Here is a 22,648-nt window from a genome sequence, read left to right on the forward strand (position 1 = left end):
ATATTGGAAAGTATTTATGTATGAATTTTCCCTTAGAATTATCTCTTAGAAGAAGAAATCCTTTTTCATCAGTGTAAGTCCAGTGCCCGGTGTTGTAGACAGCACATTATTGGTAGCTTCATAAACATCTGCTGAATTTACCAGCCTGTGTCTTGAAGGATGAGTCAGAAGAACGGGGAAAGGCAGCTCAGACAGAAGGAGCTCTGTGTGCAGAGGGCATGGAGCCATGAATGGGTTTTGTGTGAGGAGGAATGGTTGACTGATCCCCAAAGCAGTAGCACAGTGTATATAGAGGAGAAGAAAAGGAAGACATGATAGAGAAAGAAGCTAAAACATAACATAGTGTTGGGCTGTAATGAGCCTGTTTATGTCCCTCAAGAAATGCACACTTTCTCCTTCAGTTGAATTAAGAGACATTAAAGGTATTTCAAAAGGAAATGGCATTATCAGGTGAGGTAGGACAGTGGTTTTTTTGTGTTGGTTTAATTTAGTGTGTTCTTGTTTTCAACTATGTCTTCTATAAGTAGTGCAATTACAGGTGATTTTTATTTTCTTCTTTATGATATTTTCATAATGAATGTATATTTCTTTTCTGGTTAAAAAAACATTTTTATCTTTAAAATATCAACAATGATGGAAGAGTAAAAGGTAGATTGAAGGAACAGTAAAATAAAACCAAGAAACTCTTACAGTAACCACCTCTTATGACCAGAGGCATAAGGATGGCCAGGATGATTGAGAATCCATAAATATTGCAGAGTTCCAATTGACACCCTTCATGGCTGTCTTAGTCCGCTCAGGTTACCATAAAAAAAAAAACCATACACAAAGTGGCTTAAATAACTGAAATTGGCCAGGTGCAGTGGCTCACACCTGTAATCCCAGCACTTTGGGAGTCCAAGACAAGTGGATCACCTGAGGTCAGGAGTTTGAGACCAGCTTGGCCAACATGGTGAAACCCCATCTCTACTAAAAGTAAAAAAATAAAAAAATTAGCCAGGCATGGTGGCGGGCCCCCAGCTACTTGGGAGGCTGAGGCAAGAAAATTGCATGAACCCAGGAGGCAGAGGTTGCAGTGAAGTGAGATCGTGCCACTGCACTCCAGCCTGGGCAACAAGAGTGAAACTCTGCCTCAAAAATATAAAAATAAATGAAATTAATGTTCTTGTAATCCTGCAGGCTAGAAGTCTGAGATCAGGGTACCAGTATGGTTCGTTCCTGGTGAGAGCCGCCTTCCTGGCTTGTAGACAGCCGCCTTCTCACTGTATCCTCATATGGCAGGGAGAGACAGAGCAAACTTTCTGGTGTCTCTTCTTATACAGGCCCTAGTCCCATCATGTGGGCCCTACCCTCATGAACTCATCTAAATCCAATCACCTCCGAAAGGCTCCCTCTCTAAATACCACCATGGTGGGAGTTAGGGCTTCAACATATGAATTTGGCGGGGACACAGTTCAGTGCATAGCAGTGAATGACTGGCTTCAGTTTGACCAAGTTTATTGAAGAGTCTGTTGGCTAAGGTAAGAATTCTAAGAAAAGGAGTTGGTGATGGGGGAAAAGATTATGTATATGGTTTTAGACATATTGAGTTTGAGGTCTATGTTGAATTTCTAGTCACAAAAATACATACACCTAAAGATATAGGTCTGATACTGCTTTATATCAAATTGGCAAAGTTGTTTTTAGTGACACCATAAAATTGGCTAGGATTCAGCACCTGTGTATAGAGCGCCGGCAAGTATGTAAGTTGATACAATTTTTCTGGGAAGCAATTTAGAAACTTGCATCAAAAGCCTCAGAGAAATTCTTTGTCTGCAACCATCAGTTTACTAGAAATAAATCTATGGAAATCATCAATAATTTGAACATATATATAAGTATGTATAAATAAACATGTTTATCTCAGTGTTATTTTAGTATTAAACTTAGAAACAAGGCCAACATCCAGTAATAAAGGGCAGTTTAATTAATTAATTAAGCAAATTATGTTTTGTTGTCCATTCATGTGTTAAAATAGCATAGCTAGGCCAGGTGTGGTAGCTCATATCTGTAATCCCAGTACTTTGGGAGACTGAGGTGGCTGGATCACTTGAGACCAGGAGTTGGAGACCAGCCTGATCAACATGGGTGGTGAGGGTGGGTGAAATCTCATCTCTGCTAAAAATACAAAAATTAGCCGGATATGGTGGTGCATACCTGTAATCCCAGCTATCTGGGAGGCTGAGCCATGAGAATCACCTGAATCTGGGAGGTAGAGGTTGTGTTGAGCTGAGATCGCACCACTGCACTCTAGCCTGGGTGAGGGAGTAAGACTCTGTCTCAAAAAAAAAAAAAAAAAAAATAGCATAGCTACTAAAACTCATGAAATGAGAAAATGTTCAAGATGGTCTCAACAACACCTTGAACAATATTCAAACATTCTGTATAGTATGATACTGAGTTATGTGTTTTAAAATACCTCACACATACATACACATATACTAGAACAAAATTAAAATAAAAACCTGGAAAGAAATACAAAAAACTATTAAATAATTATTTCTAGGTAAGAAGAGTTATTTATAATTTAAAAATTTTCTTCTGTGCATGTATTAACTTTAAAATTCTTAATACAATTTAAAAACATGTAGATTGGGAAATCATGAAGGAGGGATCAATGGACATAGATCAACAAGTGAGATCAAATTGAAACAGTAGTTGACTTTGGGGACTTGAGGGAAGGGTAAGAAGTGGGTGAGGGATAAAAGACTACACATTGGGTACAGTTTACACAGCTCAGGTGATGGGTGCATCCGAATCTCAGAAATCACCACTAAAGAAGTGATCTGTGTAACCCAAAACCACCTGTTCCCCAAAAACTACTGAAATGAAAAAAAAAAAGAGTAATTGAAGGAAGAAAGTCATGGGGTAGAATCTTGGGATCACTTCTGTGAGGCAGGCAGAGAAGGGAGACTGAGAATGAGCAGAAAGGTTCAAAGAAAACCAGGAGAGGATGCTCTGATAGAAATCAAGTGTAGTGTAATCAAGTCAGACTCCTGGCAGGAAACAGGTAGCCTCACTAAAGTGAGTTTAATGAAGGACTGTTTTCAAAGGTGTGAGCGTGGTTAAGAAGACCAAAATACGACAGTAAAACACATATGACTAGCAACAACAGATGGTTGTAAGTGGATGGGCCTGAAGTGACAAGGGTTAGGCATTGTTGCCAGAACTTAGGAACCTGTAGTGCTGGAGAGAATCCCCTAATCTCTTCAGAAATAGAAGGAAAAGCCACTCCTAGTTGGTTGCCTGGCAGGAGAGGATACAGGAGATTCAACTTCTCTCTCATCTCATTTTCTTATCTCATGCTGGCTCTTCATTGGCCAGAAACAGAGAAGCCAGGAGACAAGGAAGCCAGGTGATGCAGCTCACGGGACAACCTTTGGGACACAAAGCTGAGTGGAGAAGGGTGGAGGGTAGGTCTGGCAGTGCAGACACAGAGTGTCCGGCGCACCCAGAAAGGCAAGTTGAATAGGATGAAATGCTTAGCCAAAACAGATGATACAGAGAAGTCACAGAGATGAATACTGAAATTTCTATTGAATTTGGCAATTAGGAGACCCCTGGCAACTTTAGAGAGTTCCCTGGATTTGGTGATAGAAATTATATCTTTGTAGCTTAAGGAATAAGAAAAATAAAGAGCAGTCACTTCCATGGAGGGTGATTTTCTACAAGAAAGTAAGCAAAATAACAATTTGTCAACATAAAATATTATATGCATATATATGTATTGAATATAGTTTTGTAATTACAGGTTTATAAATCAACATTCTAAATCCTGTCTATTTTTAAGTTGCTATATAAAACATTGAATTTGTTGTTATTGATAAAACCTGCAGTAAATTTATAGAATTTTTGCTTTTCAGTAATTTTCTCTCATTTATTTGTATCAGCCATGCTTTCATTAAATTTAGATTTAGGAATAACAGACCATCAGGTCAGTTTTCCTCCTTTTCTTTCTCCTTCTCTCTCTCTAGGTGGTGGTGCATTAGTTCTGGGGCAAGAGCAAGACAAAAAAGGAGAGGGATTCAGCCCAGCTGAGTCTTTTGTGGGCTCCATAAGCCAGCTCAACCTCTGGGACTATGTCCTGTCTCCACAGCAGGTCAATTCCATTTTCAGTGTATGACAGTAATGAGATGCAAAGGTACAAACCTAGTAAAAATGTGAACAGCCTAATGATGACATAACTTATTGTAAGCTCTTGGTTATCAGAATTTATCAACAGTATCATTTGATGCTGTGGTTATAGAGGAAGTTAGGCAGAAGTTACAGTAATTTTCAGTGAACACCCTTTTTAGTTTCTTGGTGATATTCTTAAATTTTATTGGAATTATTTTAGATTTTGCAAAATGATGTTTTCCAGTAAAATTTAAGAATATCACCAAAGAGAGCAGGAGAAAGTCATAAAGAATAATGCTTCAAATCTCTCCAACTAAAGATGCAGAACTTTAAGGTTGGCACAAGATCATCCATAGAGAGCAACATATGATCTAGTGGCTAAAACCAGCCTAAAGTCAAACAGCTGGGGTTCAAATCCCAGTCTTACACCAAACTCACTGTGATGATTTTGAACATGTTATTCCATATCACTAAGTTTCAGTTCTCTTATCTATAAAAGATAGATAAATAGAACTACATAGCAGAGTTTTGACAAGATTGAACAACATACTACATATACATTTGTGGTATTATTTGATCCATAGTAAAGGCTTAATAAATGTTCGCTCTTATTACTACAGAGGCTGAACTTCTCTAAGCCTCAGCTTCCTCAATTCTATGTCAGAGGTCAAAGATATAGAATGAAGAAGGGGAGAGCCTCTACAACCCCTTAACAAACCACATAGCTTTACATAGGGAATTCTAGGTGTAGGATTTCAAAATTTCAGGCAACCATGAGTCTAGTGGGAGAAGTAGCTGGGAGAGGGAATGATAGAGCTGGGGGGAAGGGAAATGGAAGAGAATTTCCTGCTGCCCCTGAAATCACACCTGCTTCCCTCCACCCCCACCTCTAAAAAATCTGTGAATGTTTTCGATAGGACTAAAATAACATATAATAACTCAACCTTAATGGTTCAAGTAAGGCTTATCTAAAGTGTTATTAAACTTTCAGGTGAAGTCACTGGCTACCTCCTGCCCAGAGGAACTCAGTAGAGGAAATGTGTTAGCATGGCCCGATTTCTTGTCGGGAATTATGGGGAAAGTGAAGATCGATTCAAAGAGCATATTTTGTTCTGGTGAGAATTTCCTTCTTCCCTAGACTCCACTATCTCTTGACCACCCTGGGACTGTCTAGCAAAAGGAGACAATTCAGAATTCTCTATCAGTCAAATTGTATGTGCCTGTCAATCTACTTTTTGTAACCAGTAATTCATACTTACCCTATTTTCATCCAAAGGATTTATTTTCTTTAATGCTAAAATATATTCTGCATAACAAGATATAATTAGGGAGGAAATTTGGATGAAAGTAAAATAAAATCAGAAAAATAAGATTAGAGAAGAGATGAGGTTATTTTTTTCAATGCCCACCAACATACTATGCACCTGTTTGAGATGGGGTACTCTTTTGGTTCCATAATTTGTAAAAGGTATCTAGGAACAGGTAGCACAGGGAGAAAAAGCAATGGATGTTGCAATCCACACACTAAAACTGAAATATCAAAACTGTATCATGAAATTAAATGTATTTAAATGAGTTTCTTAGACTGTCCTAGAATTTATGGCTTTTGATAACTTACAAGAACATTTCATTAACATTCCTAAAATATTTTAAAAGAGGGAGAGTTGTTGATTCAAATGTTTTTTTAAAGTAATTTTGCTTGCCAGTGATCTGGTTATATGTTAACTTGTTTTCACATCAGTAAGGTGGCTCTCAAATGCTGATACGGAATATAGTTTGAAATCATTGACTTAGTGATGCTGCCACTATGTTGCTGACAAGCTCTGCACCTGTGTTCTTTGCCCTCAGATTGCCCACGCTTAGGAGGGTCAGTGCCTCATCTGAGAACTGCATCAGAAGATTTAAAGCCAGGTTCCAAAATCAGTCTGTTCTGTGATCCAGGCTTCCAGCTGGTCGGGAACCCTGTGCAGTACTGTCTGAATCAAGGACAGTGGACGCAACCACTTCCTCACTGTGAACGTGAGCTGCCTTTCTTGAGGCCATTTCAGTGACTTTTGAAAAATATTGAAAACATAAGAACTCTTTTCAGGAATGCTAGACAAAGGGTGAATACTTCACAGTAGCAAATATACCAAATATTCATTGAACTTTGTCTTTGTTTAATGAACTGTGCTGGGCATCATGAAGGAGATGGGTGATTAGAACCCAAAAGGACCATTTGTGGATGCATCCAAGGTGATGCAAGGAACTGAAAGTGATGGAAAGACACACCCTATAGGTGGAGGCCCAGAGATAGATGGGTCATTGCTGGAGGGGAAAACAGGGAGAGACATCTTCAGTCGAGTGCACTCATTCATTCATTTATTCAGCAACTTTTAAAGTACCTATTTGCTAGGCACTGATCTAGGTCCTCGAGATGCAGCAGTTGGGGGAAAGAAGCCCCTATTATGTAGTTTAGATTCTAATAGGAGAGACAGGAAAATAAATAAGTAAATATAAAATGTATTTATAGTAAATAATAAAGGTAAGGGCTAGAAGTAAGAGCTGTGAAGAAAGACAAAAGAGGCCAGTGTGGCCAGGCGTGGTGGCTCACACCTGTAATCCCAGCACTTTGGGAGGCCAAGGCGGGTGGATCGCTTGAGCCCAGGAGTTCAAGACCAGCCTGGGGACATGATGAAACCCTATCTCCACAAAAGATACAAAAATTAGCCAGGCATTGTGATGTGTGCTGATAATTCTAGCTACTCAGTAGGCTGAAATGGGAGGATCACAGAGCCCAGGAGGCAGAGGCTGCAGTGAATCAAGATTGCACCACCGCACTCCAGTATAGGTGACAGAGCTAGACCCTGTCTTAAAAAAAGTAATACAAAAATGAGGGTTGGGTGGAGGCTAGACTGCTATTTTAGATAAGCACCTGTTATCACCTGATATATTTACCTGTTTTGTTTGTTTGCTTGTTTGTTTTGCCTATCTACCCCACTAGATAAAAAGCTCCATAAGGCAGGGATTTTGTTTGGCTTACTGCTGTAACTACAGCACCTAGAACAGCGTCTATGTGTTAGGCCATTTTGCATTGCTATAAAGAAACACCTAAGACTAGGTAATATATAAAGAAAGGAGATTTAATTGGCTCACAGTCCTGCTGGCTGTACAGGAAGCATGGTACTGGCATCTGCTCAGCTTCTGGAGAGGCCTCAAGGAGCTTTTACTCATGGCAGAAGGCATCAAGAGTAGGCACATCACATGACAGGAGCAGGAGCAAGAGAGACAGTGGAGGAAGAGTTGCCACACACTTAACCAGATCTGGTGAGAACTCACTCACTATTGCAAGGACAGCACCAAGCCATGAGGGATCTGCCCCTGTGACCCAAACACCTCCCACAAGACCCCGATTCCAACACTGGGGACCACATTTCAACATAAGATTTTGGCAGGGACAAATATCCAGACTTTATCAGCGTCTACGGTAAATGTTTTCTGAATAAATGAATTACATGCCTACTATGAGCCAGGCAGTGTGCTAGATGCTGAGGGTTCAGGCTGCTGCTATCCCTAGGACACACTCAGTCTGATGTTTGCATGCAGTAAAAATGTCATGCTTAACTGAACTGCTAGTTTAATATAAAGTGTTATTTGAGTATTTTGCTTTTACTGTCGTTGTCTTCTTCCTGGTCACCTTACAGGCATTAGCTGTGGGGTGCCACCTCCTTTGGAGAATGGCTTCCATTCAGCCGATGACTTTTATGCTGGCAGCACAGTAACCTACCAGTGCAACAATGGCTACTATCTATTGGGTGATTCAAGGATGTTCTGTACAGATAATGGGAGCTGGAACGGCGTTTCACCATCCTGCCTTGGTGAGATAAATGTTGGCAACTACTATACGAGATTATTCTAGCTCTGTAGATGACAATCATCCCAAATTCCTAAGGTTCTTGAGTCATTGCTTTGTTAATTTTATCTCATCCCAGTAAGCTGTGGCCAAGCCATGGTGACAAAGCAGCTGTATGTAGAGGTGCCAGAAATGTTTTAAATTTTTATCAGGCTCCATATTAAAACTATATTTATATATCCCTGTCTTATACTTGCCCACCTATAAACTAGGGAAATAATAGCTTTTATTATATATCTGCAATGTGATTATGACTGTTATATTTAAATTCTATACAAATATATGAAGTGTTGTGCATTACGTGATATGTAATGATTTAAAAGTAAAAACAGATGTTCGATACATAAGGAAAAGGAATCAGCTTTAATATTTGTAAGTTGTCTTCATTTTAGATGTCGATGAGTGTGCAGTTGGATCAGATTGTAGTGAGCATGCTTCTTGCCTGAATATAGATGGATCCTACATATGTTCATGTATTCCACCGTACACAGGAGATGGGAAAAACTGTGCAGGTAACTAATATATGTAGAACTAGAAGTTCCTCATTCCAGTCTTTTATTCAAGCACATGTTTTAAGTGTATGTTATTTCTAAGTAAGATAATAGTTTCAACTTCGAAGGGCATACAGGTAGGCAGACAAGATAAAGATCTTATAAAAGACACATCACTAACAACTAAAAGTGCTTTAAAGTAGCAGTGTGCCTCCCCCAAATTCCCAATTTCTGAGAAACAAAACTGATAGCTAACTATGCTGCTAGAATGTTGAAATGTCTACATAGTACAATAATAGAGTGGATATAGAAATATAATCAGTGACCTCTCTGCCTCAATCAGAGCAAGGAAGATGCTTTATCACGTCTTCACTATCAATATCTTTCCTCTGCCTTGGTCACACAAAATTGTATCATTGAAAAAAAAATAGATATCTTGCCTCCCCAAGACATCTTGCATGACGATATTTTGAAATAGCGTTGATGATACTAGATCATCTCTCAACCCATTGTTGTATTTCTTCATTTGCTGTGAGGAGTAACTCCCAGAAAACAATAAGATGTCTATGTAAACACACCATATAAACAGTTCTTTATTTTAGTTATTTCATGTAATATTATATTTGGCACATTTTTTGATGTCACAAAATAGTTTGACAGCAGGATTTTAATTCCTGTTTTTATAATTCGCTTTATGGATTTTCCATAAGTAACTTTTCTCTGTATGTTAATATTAGGTGATATTCACTATGGAAAACAGTTTAATAAGCATCTTTGGACATACATCTTTGTGCCTACCTCTGGCTGTTTTCCTCAAAATCAGCTCATAATTGCATTTACTTTAAGAATTTATTTAAACTCCTTGACTTATATAGCCCAAATGTCCTTTGAAAAGATTGATGCAATATATCCTCCCCTTTTGAGAAATCAAGTATTATATTCACTTTTCTTGCTCAACGCTGGCCCAAACCTTGCTTTAGCCTTTTCTCCTTCCTATTATAGCAGTGGTGACCAACCCTGAATCTGTAGATAGGGAGAGCCCAGAGCCCACACTATTTCGGAAGGGAGGCTGGAAACTTCCCTAAATCTGCTTTATTCCGCCTTTCCATCAACCTGACACTAAGTCAATTGCTCTGAAAAACGGTATGAAGAGGGAACAGATGAAAGAGGTTAACGCCCTTCTAAGCCACGCCCTAGCACCACCGCTACTTTCCCAATGAGAGTCTACCTTTGGGGCCAGAAAAATTATGTATATTGTTGTTAGGCATTGCTGTTTCAAATTATTATTGTTTCAATGCTTATTAAATGTATGTTCTGGTCTAATGTCAGTGTGTCTCTGGGCCCTCATGCATTTCCCTTCACGAGGTTTTCTCTTGTGATTTTAACAGGTCTCTTAACTATAGTGGAATTATTTTGCTGTGAGACTTTGCATGGTTGTGTGAAAGCCACTTATTATTCCACCAAAACTGTTTGTTTCTAGAACCTATAAAATGTAAGGCTCCAGGAAATCCAGAAAATGGTCACTCCTCAGGTGACATTTATACAGTAGGTGCCGAAGTCACATTTTCGTGTCAGGAAGGATACCAGTTGATGGGAGTAACCAAAATTACATGTTTGGAGTCTGGAGAATGGAATCATCTAATACCATATTGTAAAGGTATGTTTAGTAATGTTACCATATTTATTATGTTTGGCAATCATAGAAAGGTAAGGTGTAGACATATAAAGTGTTATATCAGTGTTCTTTGTATTTGAACTGAAGTATTAGGCTCATGTTTAAACATGATCCCACACACACTCCAAAAAAAAAAAAAAGAAAAGAAAACAAAGAAACAAAAAAATATCTTGAACTGCCCCTTGAGATTTCAGAGATTTTTGCACAGTCTCAAAAAGTCACATATTTGTTTTTCCTTCATTAAGCTGTTTCCTGTGGTAAACCGGCTATTCCGGAAAATGGTTGCATTGAGGAGTTATCATTTACCTTTGGCAGCAAAGTGACATATAGGTAAGTGTCTAAGATTAAAACTACATTATAGAAGATGTTGATGGCATGCTGGTAGTGATATAACACTGAAAGAAAAGGGGTGGGAAAATAATTCCAGAGGACATTTTTGAATTAATATGTAATTAATTGAATGATATGTAGTGTGAACAAATCTTAATCCAAAAATTTAATGGTAGTTACATCTAGAATCCTTAAATAACCTGACCAATAACCTATCATTACCTCCAGCACCCCCCTGAGGCACTCTGAGAGTGGATGCTCCTAGCTAATGAATACTCTTGATGTCTCAGAAACAGACTAGACCACACCACTCTCAAGGCAAGGATTCCCTGTTTGTAGTTACTAACCCATGATGCAAACTGAAGGCAAGCCAAATTCTTAAATCTATCCTACTTCCCTGTGGGGAAGATATACAGTATTCAATCTTGAAAAAAAAATTAATTTAAAAGCATTATTTCAGTAGGAAAAAAATCAACTTTTCCAATATGTATAAATTCTTAATATTTTTAGAGGTTTTTGGCACAGATAAAAGTATGCAAAATAAAGCAAATTATATCCTGTAATTTTCCTCTATCTTCTTTAGGTGTAATAAAGGATATACTCTGGCTGGTGATAAAGAATCATCCTGTCTTGCTAACGGTTCTTGGAGTCATTCCTCTCCTGTGTGTGAACCAGTGAAGTGTTCTAGTCCAGAAAACATAAATAATGGAAAATATGTTTTGAGTGGGCTTACCTACCTTTCTACTGCATCATATTCATGCGATACAGGATACAGGTAACGTTTGTAGACACCAACCAAGCTTTCTACAATACTGTGTTACTCGCTCCCTATTTTAATTTTTTTGAGACATGGTCTCACTGTGTCACTCAGGCTAGAGTGCAGTGGCACAATCTCAGCTCACTGCAATCTCCACCTCCCAGGCTCAAGTGATCCTCCCACTTCAGCCTCCTGAGTGCACAGACTACAGATGTGCATCACTATACTCAGCTAATTTTTGTATTTTGTAGAGATGGGGGTTTCACCATGTTGCCCAGACTAGTCTCGAACTCTTGAGCTCAAGCAATCCACCTGCCTCAGCCTCCCAAAGTGATTACAGGTGTGAGCCACCGTGCCTATATTCTTTACTCAATAGGTTTCATTTATATGTGACTGGCTGACTCTAAAAACAGATTTATAAATATGAGGATGTTCTCAAATCTGTATGCTGCCTGAGGCCTACCTAGCTAATGGTAAATGCCCAAGGAAATATTCAATCTAACTATGACTCTGGGAGTCCTAGTTCGATTGCTATAAGCATTCAGACTTCAAACATGAAAGCAAAAATTTTTTGTGAAACATAAACAAAATACCAAATAAATGCTTTTGTGATGGATTTCTTTATAAACAGCTTACCAAGCTTATACTCAACATTGCATGGAATGTTATGAAAAAGCATGTCAAGATAAGGGGCTAGGTTCTTAATACTGTAGGAGATTGTGTGTGTGTGTGTGTGTGTGTGTGTTTAAACAGAAGGGACAATGGGGAAAGGCTGTGATCAGAAACATGATCAACAGGATCTGAAGTGGAACAGATCGACTGAACAGAAAGTGGAGTGAATTAAAGCATGCTATCAGAATCAGGTTGAAAAGAAAGGCAGATAAGCCATGGCAGAGGGATGTGAGGTTTCAGTCAAAGGAAGACCAGAGGTCAGAGTCAGGGGCAGCATGGTTCAAATGCCCAGGCTCATGGCCTGGACAGTTCCCTTTGACCTTAGTTGCCCTGATTTCCTGGCTACTTAGGTGAGTGGCTTTCTTCCTGCTGGATTCTAACCAGTCTAATGAACCCCTTCTCATCCAAGTAGTCTGCTCTTCACAGCTCTGGAGTGCCTTACACAACTGCCCATAAGCAGATTCAATATTTTACTATGCACCAAGTGATTATTGTTGTTACATTGTTTTCACCCATTCATTGTTTCAAATGGTATATAACTTGTTTAGATTTCTCTTGCTTTCATATAAAGCAATCTAATATGAAGAAATGCTATTTTTGTGTACTCAAATTCCTCAAATGCCCTTATTCTGAGTTCTTCCTGTTTTATCTCTATAGCAGCAAATCCATAGCCAATGAAAGAGTAACAGCATTCTTTCCTGTAGCTTACAGGGCCCTTCCATTATTGAATGCATGGCTTCTGGCATCTGGGACAGAGCGCCACCTGCCTGTCACCTCGTCTTCTGTGGAGAGCCGCCTGCCATCAAAGATGCTGTCATTACGGGGAGTAACTTCACTTTCAGGAACACTGTCACTTACACTTGCAAAGAAGGGTGAGTAGAGCCAATGAAGGAAAGGATCATTGAGAGTCAGGGAAGTGGATGCTCCCGACTGCAGAGATGGGCTCCATTGGACACGAAATTTAATTTCCTGGCAGCCAAAGACAAAGAGAGCCTTATGTTTTTATTTCCTACTTGTAGAGACAGAGTATATTCTCCTGTGGAAATAATGTTTTCCTGGAATTTGAGTAGTATATCAAATTAGACCCTCAATAATGGACATTGGGCAATGCAGTGAAAAGATATCTTTATATTATAATTTTTTTAATTTAACTTTTTTTTTTTTTTTTTTTTTTTTTTTTTTTGGAGACAGAGTCTTGCTCTATTACCTTGTCCAGGCTGGAGTGCACTGATACAAGCTTGGCTCACTGCAGTCTCCATTTCCCAGGCGCAAGCGATTCTCATGCCTCAGCCTCCCAAATAGCTGGGACTACAGGTGCCCACCACCACACCTGGCTACTTTTTGTATTTTTAGTAGAGACGGGGTTTCACCGTGTTGCCCAGGCTGGTCTTGAACTCCTGACCTCAGGTGATCCACTCACCTCAGCCTCCCAAAGTGCTGGAATTACAGACATGAGCCACCACGCCTAGCCTTATATTGTACTATTAAAGATGCAAAAAGTACATTTAAGTGGGCTTTTGTGTATTTATATTCTGCCAAACCAAAGGCAAGACTTAAGTCATAATATAAAGATGACATATCTACAGGGAGGAAAGAAGATAATAAAGTTCAGGTTTTTACATTTCTAATGATCATATTTAATTCAGAGATAATCTTTGGAAACCAGGAAACAAATTACGAAGGGCTTTCAGACTCATTGTCTCATTTGATCTTCACAAAAACCCTGTGAGGGACTGAGAAGGGAAAGGCTCCCTTTGGGATGATCAATTTAGGGTCTCAATGGAGCCAATACAGTATGGAGGGGTGACTAAGTCTCAGGTCGTGTGAGTTGCATTTCATTGCAATCATTGTTTTTTTCCCTATGCATCCTCAATAAATACTTTGATCAATAGGGCTTTCACTCTCCAGATTTACTACAGTTGTTTTTCACAAGCTGCCACAGCAGAGAAGTTGCCATTATCTGGATTTGTATCTCAACTCTGTTGTTCACTAACTGTGGGGCCTTGGGGAAATAGTGTGACCTCTCTGCCTTGATTGTGCTCCTACATAAAATGAGTTCATACTTACAGATATTGTGAGAAATAAAATGATATAATATATGGCCTAACCAGAAAAAAATCAATGAACCCAACAAACTTAGCCATTATTATGATGATTGGTGCAGTTTCTGTATTTTCATGGAAGTTGGATTTTACTTCACGGGAATAGAAAACCATTCCACTAATACGTGACTGCCAACAGGTGGCAATGATATTTTCTTGCGAAAAGATAGTAAGAGTTAAAGACTTGCATGAATAACTGAAGCCCAAATCTTAACATCTTTAAGTGAACAAGGAATCTTTAATATCAAAATGTCAGTGCAGAAATGGCTTTAGATGATCCCATCTACCCCGGTGGACTTACTCACATAAGAGCTGCCTCTAATGAACTGCATAGGACTATTTAAAATTAGTCATTTAAAATTTTGTGAAATCTTAGCAAATACACATGTTCCAAACAATATCTTGATATTGACTACTGCTGGAGCTTTTTCTGATTTAAAAAGTAATGCATGATCACCATATAAAACTAGAAAATCCAAAATCTATACTTAAAAGTCACCCATGATTTTATTACCCAAAGACAAATATTGGTAATATTTTACTTCATTTTTCCTAGATTTTTGTCTTTGCATGTATTTTTGAATATTAAAGATGATGCTACATATACAGATTAATACTTTTTCCTCTTGCCTTCACAAATCATACACATCTGCACAAATTGTTCACTTAGAAGATATAGTAAGAAGAGTCATGTCTAGCTAATGTTGTTTATCTAAAAGTGATGTATTTAAAGAATCAATTAAGACAATTATGAAAATGATTTTAAAAATCTTTTCATTTGAATAGGATTTTTTGTTTAGAGGAATTCTATGTGAATCATCTCATGTGAGTCCTTTTACAAAAATGGAGTGTGGCAGAAGAAATATTATTCCCACTTTATAGCTAACACATGAAGGTGATGGGTCACATTCTCTCTCTCTCTCTTTTTTTTTTTTTTATATATACTTTAAGTTCCAGGGTACATGTGCACAAAATGCAGATTTGTTACATATATATACATGTGACATGTTGGTGTGCTGCACCCATTAACTCATCATTTACGTTAGGAATATCTCCTAATGTATCGCTCCCCTCCTACCCCCACCCCACAACAGGCCCCAGTGTGTGATGTTCCCCATCCTGTGTCCAAGTATTCTCATTGTTCAGTTTCGACCTATGAGTGAGAACATGCAGTGTTTGGTTTTCTGTCCTTGCGATAGTTTGCTGAGAATGGTGGTTTCCAGCTTCATCTATGTCCCTACAAAGGACATGCCTTCATCCTTTTTTATGGCTGCATAATATTCCATGGTGTATATGTGCCACATTTTCTTAATCCAGTCTGTCACTGATGGACATTTGGGTTGATTCCAAGTCTTTGCTATTGTGAATAGTGCCACAATAAACATATGTGTGCATGTGTCTTTAGAGCAGCATGATTTATAACCCTTTCGGCATATACCCAGTAATGAGATGGCTGGGTCAAATGGTATTTCTAGTTCTAGATCCTTGAGGAATCACCACACTGTCTTCCACAATGGTTGAACTAGTTTACAGTCCCACCAACAAAGTAAAAGTGTTCCTATTTCTCCACATCCTCTCCAACACCTGTTGTTTCCTAATTTTTTAATGATAGCCATTCCAACTGCTGTGAGATGGTATCTCATTGTGGTTTTGATTTGCATTTCTCTGATGGCCAGTGATGATGAGCATTTTTTCATGTGTCTGTTGGCTGCATAAATGTCTTCTTTTGAGAAGTGTCTGTTCCTATCCTTCGCTGACTTTTTGGGGTTGTTTGATTTTTTCTTGTAAATTTAAGTTCTTTGTAGATTCTGGATATTAGCCCTTTGTCAGATGGGTAGATTGAAAAAATTTTCTCCAATTCTGTAGGTTGCCTGTTCACTCTGATGGTAGTTTCTTTTGCTGTGCAGAAGCTCTTTAGTTTAATTAGAACCCATTTGTTAATTTTGACTTTTGTTGCCATTGCTTTTGTTGTTTTAGACATGAAGTCCTTGCCCATGCCTATGTCCCAAACGGTACTGCCTAAGTTTTCTTCTAGGGTTTTTATGGTTTTAGGTCTAACATTTAAGTCTTTAATCCATCTTGAATTAATTTTTGTATAAGGTGTAAGGAAGGGATCCAGTTTCAGCTTTCTACATATGGCTCCCAGTTTTCCAGCACCATTTATTAAATAGGGGATCGTTTAGCCACTCCTTGTTTTTGTCAGGTTTGTCAACAATCAGATGGTTGTAGATGTGTGGTATTATTTCTGAGGGCTCTGTTCTGTTCCATTGGTCTATATCTCTGTTTTGGTACCAGTACCATGCTGTTTTGGTTACTGTAGCCTTGTAGTATAGTTTGAAGTCAGGCAGAGTGATGCCTCCAGCTTTGTTCTTTTGGATTAGGATTGTCTTGGCAATGTGGGCTCTTTTTTTGGTTCCATATGAACTTTAAAGTAGTTTTGTCTAATTCTGTGAAGAAACTCATTGGTAGCTTGATGGGGATGGCATTGAATCTATAAATTACCTTGGGCAGTATGGCCATTTTCACAATATTGATTCTTCCTATCCATGAGCATGGAATATTCTTCCATTTGTTTGTGTCCTCTTTTATTTCATTGAGCAGTGGTTTGTAGTTCTCCTTGAAGAGGTCCTTCACATCCCTTGTAAGTTGGATTCCTAGGTATTTTATTCTCTTTGAAGCAATTGTGAATAGGAGTTCACTCATGATTTTGCTCTCTGTCTGTTACTGGTGTATAGGAATGCTTGTGATTTTTGCACATTGATTTTGTATCCTGAGACTTTGCTGAAGTTGCTTATCAGCTTAAGGAGATTTGGGGCTGAGACGATGGTGTATTCTAAATATACAATCATGTCATCTGCAAACGGACAATTTGACTTCTTCTTTTCCTAACTGAATACCCTTTATTTCTTTCTCCTGCCTGATTGCCCTAGCCAGAACTTCCAAAACTATGTTGAATAGGAGTGGTGAGAGAAGGTATCCCTGTCTCGTGCCAATTTTCAAAGGGAATGCTTCCAGTTTTTGCCCATTCAGTATATTGCCTCTGGGTTTGTCATAAATAGCTCTTATTATTTTGAGATATGTTCCATCAATACCGAATTTATTGAGAGTTTTTAGCTAAAGGGCTGTAGAATTCTGTCAAAGGCCTTTCCTGCATCTATTGAGATAATCATGTGATTTTTGTCTTTGGTTCTGTTTATATGCTGGATTATGTTTATTGATTTGCATATGTTGAACCAGCTTTGCATCCCAGGGATGAAGCCCACTTGATCATGGTGGATAAACTTTTTGATGTACTGCTGGATTTGGTTTGCCAGTATTTTATTGAGGACTTGTGCATCGATGTTCATAAGGGATGTTGGTCTAAAATTCTCTTTTTTTGTTGTATCTCTGGCAGACTTTGGTATCAGGATGATGTTGACCTCATAAAATGAGTTAGGGAGGATACCCTCTTTTTCTATTGATTGGAATAGTTTCAGAAGGAATGGTACCAACCCCTCCTTGTACCTCTGGTAGAATTCGGCTGTGAATCCATCTGGTCCTGGACTTTTTTTGGTTGGTAGGCTATTAATTAATGCCTCAATTTCAGAGCCTGCTATTGGTCTATTCAGGGATTCAACTTCTTCCTGGTTTAGTCTTGGGAGAGTGTAAGTGTCCAGGAATTTATCCATTTCTTCTAGGTTTTCTAGTTTATTTGCGTAGAGGTGTTTATGGTATTCTCTGATGGTATCATTTTTTATTGCGTCTATTTGACTCTTCTCTCTTTTCTTCTTTACTAGTCTTGCTAGCAGAATATCAATTTTGGTGATCTTTTCAAAAAACCAACTCCTGGATTCATTGATTTTTTTGGAGGGTTTTCTGTGTCTCTATCTCCTTCAGTTCTACTCTGATCTTAGTTATTTCTTGCCTTCTGCTAGCTTTTGAGTGTGTTTTATCTTGCTTCTCCAGTTCTTTTAATTGTGATGTTAGGGTGTCAATTTTAGATCTTTCCTGCTTTCTCTTGTGGGCATTTAGTGCTGTAAATTTCCTTCTACACACTGCTTTAAATGTGTCCCAGAGATTCTTGTATGTTGTATCTTTGTTCTCACTGATTTCAAAGAACATCTTTATTTCTGCCTTCATTTCCTTATGTACCCAGTAGTCATTCAGGAGCAGGTTGTTCAGTTTCCATGTACTTGAGCGGTTTTGATTGAGTTTCTTAGTCCTGAATTCTAGTTTGATTGCACTGTGGTCTGAGAGACCGTTGTAATTTCTGTTCTTGTACATTTGCTGAGGAGTGCTTCACTTCCAATTATGTGGTCAATTTTGGAATAAGTGCGATGTGGTGCTGAGTAGAATGTATATTCTGTTGATTTGGGTTGGAGAATTCTGTAGATGTCTATTAGGTCTGGTTGGTGCAGAGTTGAGTTCAATTCCTGGATATCCTTGTTAACTTTCTGTCTCGTTGATCTGTCTAATGTTGACAGTGGGCTATTAAAGTCTCCTGTTATTATTGTATGGGAGTCTAAGTCTCTTTGTAAGTCTCTAAGGACTTGCTTTATAAATCTGGGTGCTCCTATTTTGGGTGCATATATATTTAGGATAGTTAGCTCTTCTTATTGAATTGATCCCTTTACCATTATGTAATGTCCTTCTTTGTCTCTTTTGATCTTTGATGGTTTAAAGTCTGTTTTATCAGAGACTAGGATTGTAACCCCTGCCTTTTTTTGTTTTCCATTTGCTTGGTAGATCTTCCTCCATCCCTTTATTTTGAGCCTATGTGTGTCTCTGCATGTGAGATGGGTCTCCTGAATACAGCAAACTGAGGGGTCTTGACTCTTTATCCAATTTGTCAGTCTGTGTCTTTTAATTGGACCCTTTAGTCCTTTTACATTTAAGGTTAATACATTGTTATGTGTGAACTTGATCCTGTCATTATGATATTAGCTGGTTATTTTGCTCATTAGTTGATGCAGTTTCTTACTCGTATTAATGGTTTTTACACTTTGGCATGTTTTTGCAATGGCTGGTACTGGTTGTTCCTTTCCATATTTAGTGCTTTCTTCAGGATCTCTTGTAGGGCAGGCCTGGTGGTGACAAAATCTCTCAGCATTTGCTTGTCTGTAAAGGATTTTATTTCTCCTTCACTGATGAAGATTAGTTTGGCTGGATATGAAATTCTGGGTTTAAAATTATTTTCTTTAAGAATGTTGAATATTGGCCCCCACTCTCTTCTGGCTTGTAGAGTTTCTGCTGAGACATCTGATGTTAGTCTGACGGGCTTCCCTTTGTGAGTAACCCGGCCTTTCTCTCTGGCTGCCCTTAACATTTTTTCCTTCATTTCAACTTTGGTGAATCTGACAATTATGTGTCTTGGAGTTGCTCTTCTCGAGGAGTATCTTTGTGGCGTTCTCTGTATTTCCTGAATTTGAATGTTGGCCTGCCTTACTTTCAAATTCAGTTGGGGAAGTTCTCCTGGATGATATCCTGAAGAGTGTTTTCCAACTTGGTTCCATTTTCCCCATCACTTTCAGGCACACCAATCAGACATAGATTTGGTCTTTTCACATAATCCCATATTTCTTGGAGGCTTTGTTCATTTCTTTTTGCTCTTTTTTCTCTACATTTCTCTTCTCACTTCATTTCATTCATTTGATCTTCAATCACTGATAATCTTTCTTCCTGTTGATCGAGTCAGTTACTGAAGCTTGTGCATTTGTCACGTATTTCTTGTGTCATGGTTTTCATCTCTGTCTGTTCTTTTAAGGTCTTCTCTGAATTGAGTATTCTAGTTATCCATTCATCCATTCTTTTTTCAAGGTTTTTAGTTTCTTTGCGCTGGTTACATAGTTCCTCCTTTAGCTCTGAGAAGTTTGATTGACTGAAGCCTTCTCTCAACTCATCAAAGTCATTCTCCATCCAGCTTTGTTCCGTTGCTGGTGATGAGCTGCGTTCCTTTGGAGGGGGAGATATGCTCTGATTTTTTGAATTTCCAGCTTTTCTGCACTGCTTTTTCCCCATCTTTGTGGTTTTATCTGCCTTTGATCTTTGATGATGGTGACGTACTGGTGGGGTTTTGGTGTGGGTATCCTTTCTGTTTGTTAGTTTTCCTTCTAACAGTCTGGACCCTCAGCTGCAGGTCTGTTGGAGTTCGCTTGAGGCCTACTCCAGACCCTGTTTGCCTGGGTATCAGCAGCAGAGGCTGCAGAAGATAGAATATTGCTGAACAGCGAGTTTTGCTGTCTGATTCTTGCTCTGGAAGCTTTGTCTCAGGGTGTACCCAGCCGTGTGAGGTGTGATGTGTTGGTCTGCACCTAGTGGGGGATGTCTCCAAGTTGGGCTACTCAGGGGTCAGAGACCCACAGGCAGTCTGTCCGTTCTCAGATCTCAACCTCCATGCTGGGAGAACCACTGCTCTCTTCAAAGCTATCAGACAGGGACTTTTACATCTGCAGAGGTTTCTGCTGCTTTTTGTTTAGCTATGCCCTGTCCCCAAAGGTGGAGTCTACAGAGGCAGGCAGGCCTCCCTTGAGCTGCGGTGGGCTCCACCCAATTCGAGCTTCCCAGAGGCTTTATCTACTTAAGCCTCAGCAATGGCAGGCACTCCTCCCCTAGCCTCGCTGCCACCTTGCAGTTAGATCTCCGGCTGCTGTACTAGCAATGAGGGAGGCTCCATGGGCATGGGACCCTCTGGGCCAGGTGTGGGATATAATCTCCTGGTGTGCCATTTGCTAAGACCCTTGGTAAAGTGCAGTATTAGGGTGGGAGTTACCTGATTTTCCAGGTGTTGTTTGTCTCAATTTCCCTTGGCTAGTAAAAGGAATTCCCTTCCCCCTTGCACTTCCCAGGTGAGGCAATGCCTTGCCCTGCTTCAGCTCTCGCTGGTCAGGCTGCACCTGTGGACCAGCCTCAACTTTCTGACACACCCCAGTGAGATGAACTCGGTACCTCAGTTGAAAATGCAGAAATCACCCATCTTTTGTGTTGCTCACACTGGGAGCTGGAGGCTGGAGCTGTTCTGTTCAGTCATCTTGGCAGAGGGGGCCCAAATCACTTTTTAAATGCATTCACTGCTGATTTATATTCATTTACATGTCTATTAATTTTTTTCACCACTGTTTCTTTTTGCATCATACTCCTTCCATTTGGGTTTAATGTTTCTACTTACTGAAAATGCTCTTTGCATCTTTTCCAGCAAGAGTCATGAATTATACAGTCTTTGTCAGAAACTAATAGTATTTTGCCCTTGCTCTTGAATTGTTCTTTAGCTGAGTGTACAAATCTACACTGACAATGTTTTCCATAAGTATTTTGAAGCTATTATTCCATTGCCTTATGATTCTAATGTTGCTTTTGAGAATTCCATTATGAGTCTAATTTAGAGATCCTCAGTCAAGGACAATATTGCCCTCCAAGGATATTTGACAATGTCTGGAGATATTTTGGGTTGTCACAACTTGGGGGGAAGATGCTACTAGCATCTGATAGTTAGAATCCAGGAAAAATGCTACATATCCTACAATGCACAGAACAATGTGGTCCACAATGTCAGTAGTACTGAGATTGAGAAACTCTGGTCAAATTCTTGTTTCTGTATAAGTAATATGTTTTCTCTTTGGTTACTTTTTTAAAACTTGTCTTTGTTGTTTTACTGTTTCGCTATGAGATGACTACAGTGTATTTATTGTCATTCATCCTGTTTGGGACTCATTGTACTTCTTACATCTGAGAATTTATATCTTTCACCAATTTTAGAATATTCTCAGTCATTTTCACTGCAATTATTTTTTGTTTCTCACTTTCTGTTTTCTGTATTTCTGGATGTTTTATTAGATATATGTTCGGCCTTTTCATAATATTTTTCATGCTAATTAATCTGTCACATTTTTCATCTCTTTCAAAACCTATCACATTTGGATAATTTCCTCACATATCTCTTCCAGTTCACTGATTTTTCTTCTAATATCTGTAGTCTGTTTTTGAATATGTCCATTGTTTTTAATTTTTATGTTCCACATTTTTATTTCCAGAATTTCTATTTACTTTTTCAAACATTTCTTTTTTTTTTTTTTTTTTGTGTGTGTGTGTGTGTGTGTGTTTTTTTTGTTTGTTTTTTTTTTTTTTTATTATACTTTAAGTTCTAGGGTACATGTGCATGACGTTTATATCATGTATAACTCCCCAATGCAATCCCTCCCTCCTCCCCCCTCCCCATGATAGGCCCCAGTGTGTGATGTTCCCCTTCCCGAGTCCAAGTGATCTCATTGTTCAGTTCCCACCTATGAGTGAGAACATGCGGTGTTTGGTTTCTCTTCTTGTGATAGTTTGCTAAGAATGATGGTTTCCAGCTGCATCCATGTCCCTACAAAGGACGCAAACTCATCCTTTTTTATGGCTGCATAGTATTCCATGGTGTATATGTGCCACATTTTCTTAATCCAGTCTGTCACAGATGGACATTTGGGTTGATTCCAAGTCTTTGCTATTGTGAATAGTGCCGCAATAAACATACGTGTGCATGTGTCTTTGTAGTAGAGTAATTTATAATCCTTTGGGTATATACCCAGTAGTGGGATGGCTGGGTCATATGGTACATCT

At 38.9% G+C, this 22,648-nt stretch overlaps 1 protein-coding gene across 1 annotated transcript in view; it reads left to right on the plus strand.

The window, feature by feature from the left end:
- SVEP1 (sushi, von Willebrand factor type A, EGF and pentraxin domain containing 1) overlaps positions 1-22,648 on the plus strand; it is a 232,835-nt gene that overhangs the window by 150,871 nt on the left and 59,316 nt on the right. Inside the window, exons 28-36 of the mRNA XM_033237844.1 lie at positions 4,014-4,138; positions 5,147-5,270; positions 6,004-6,174; positions 7,839-8,012; positions 8,440-8,559; positions 10,019-10,195; positions 10,459-10,543; positions 11,127-11,318; positions 12,677-12,844. Coding sequence (XP_033093735.1) covers positions 4,014-4,138; positions 5,147-5,270; positions 6,004-6,174; positions 7,839-8,012; positions 8,440-8,559; positions 10,019-10,195; positions 10,459-10,543; positions 11,127-11,318; positions 12,677-12,844 — 1,336 coding nt within the window. The remainder of the gene's footprint in view (positions 1-4,013; positions 4,139-5,146; positions 5,271-6,003; positions 6,175-7,838; positions 8,013-8,439; positions 8,560-10,018; positions 10,196-10,458; positions 10,544-11,126; positions 11,319-12,676; positions 12,845-22,648) is intronic.

The sequence above is a fragment of the Trachypithecus francoisi genome, unplaced genomic scaffold (assembly GCF_009764315.1).
Source record: "Trachypithecus francoisi isolate TF-2019V2 unplaced genomic scaffold, Tfra_2.0 Lachesis_group16, whole genome shotgun sequence".
Classification (NCBI taxonomy): Eukaryota; Metazoa; Chordata; class Mammalia; order Primates; family Cercopithecidae; genus Trachypithecus; species Trachypithecus francoisi.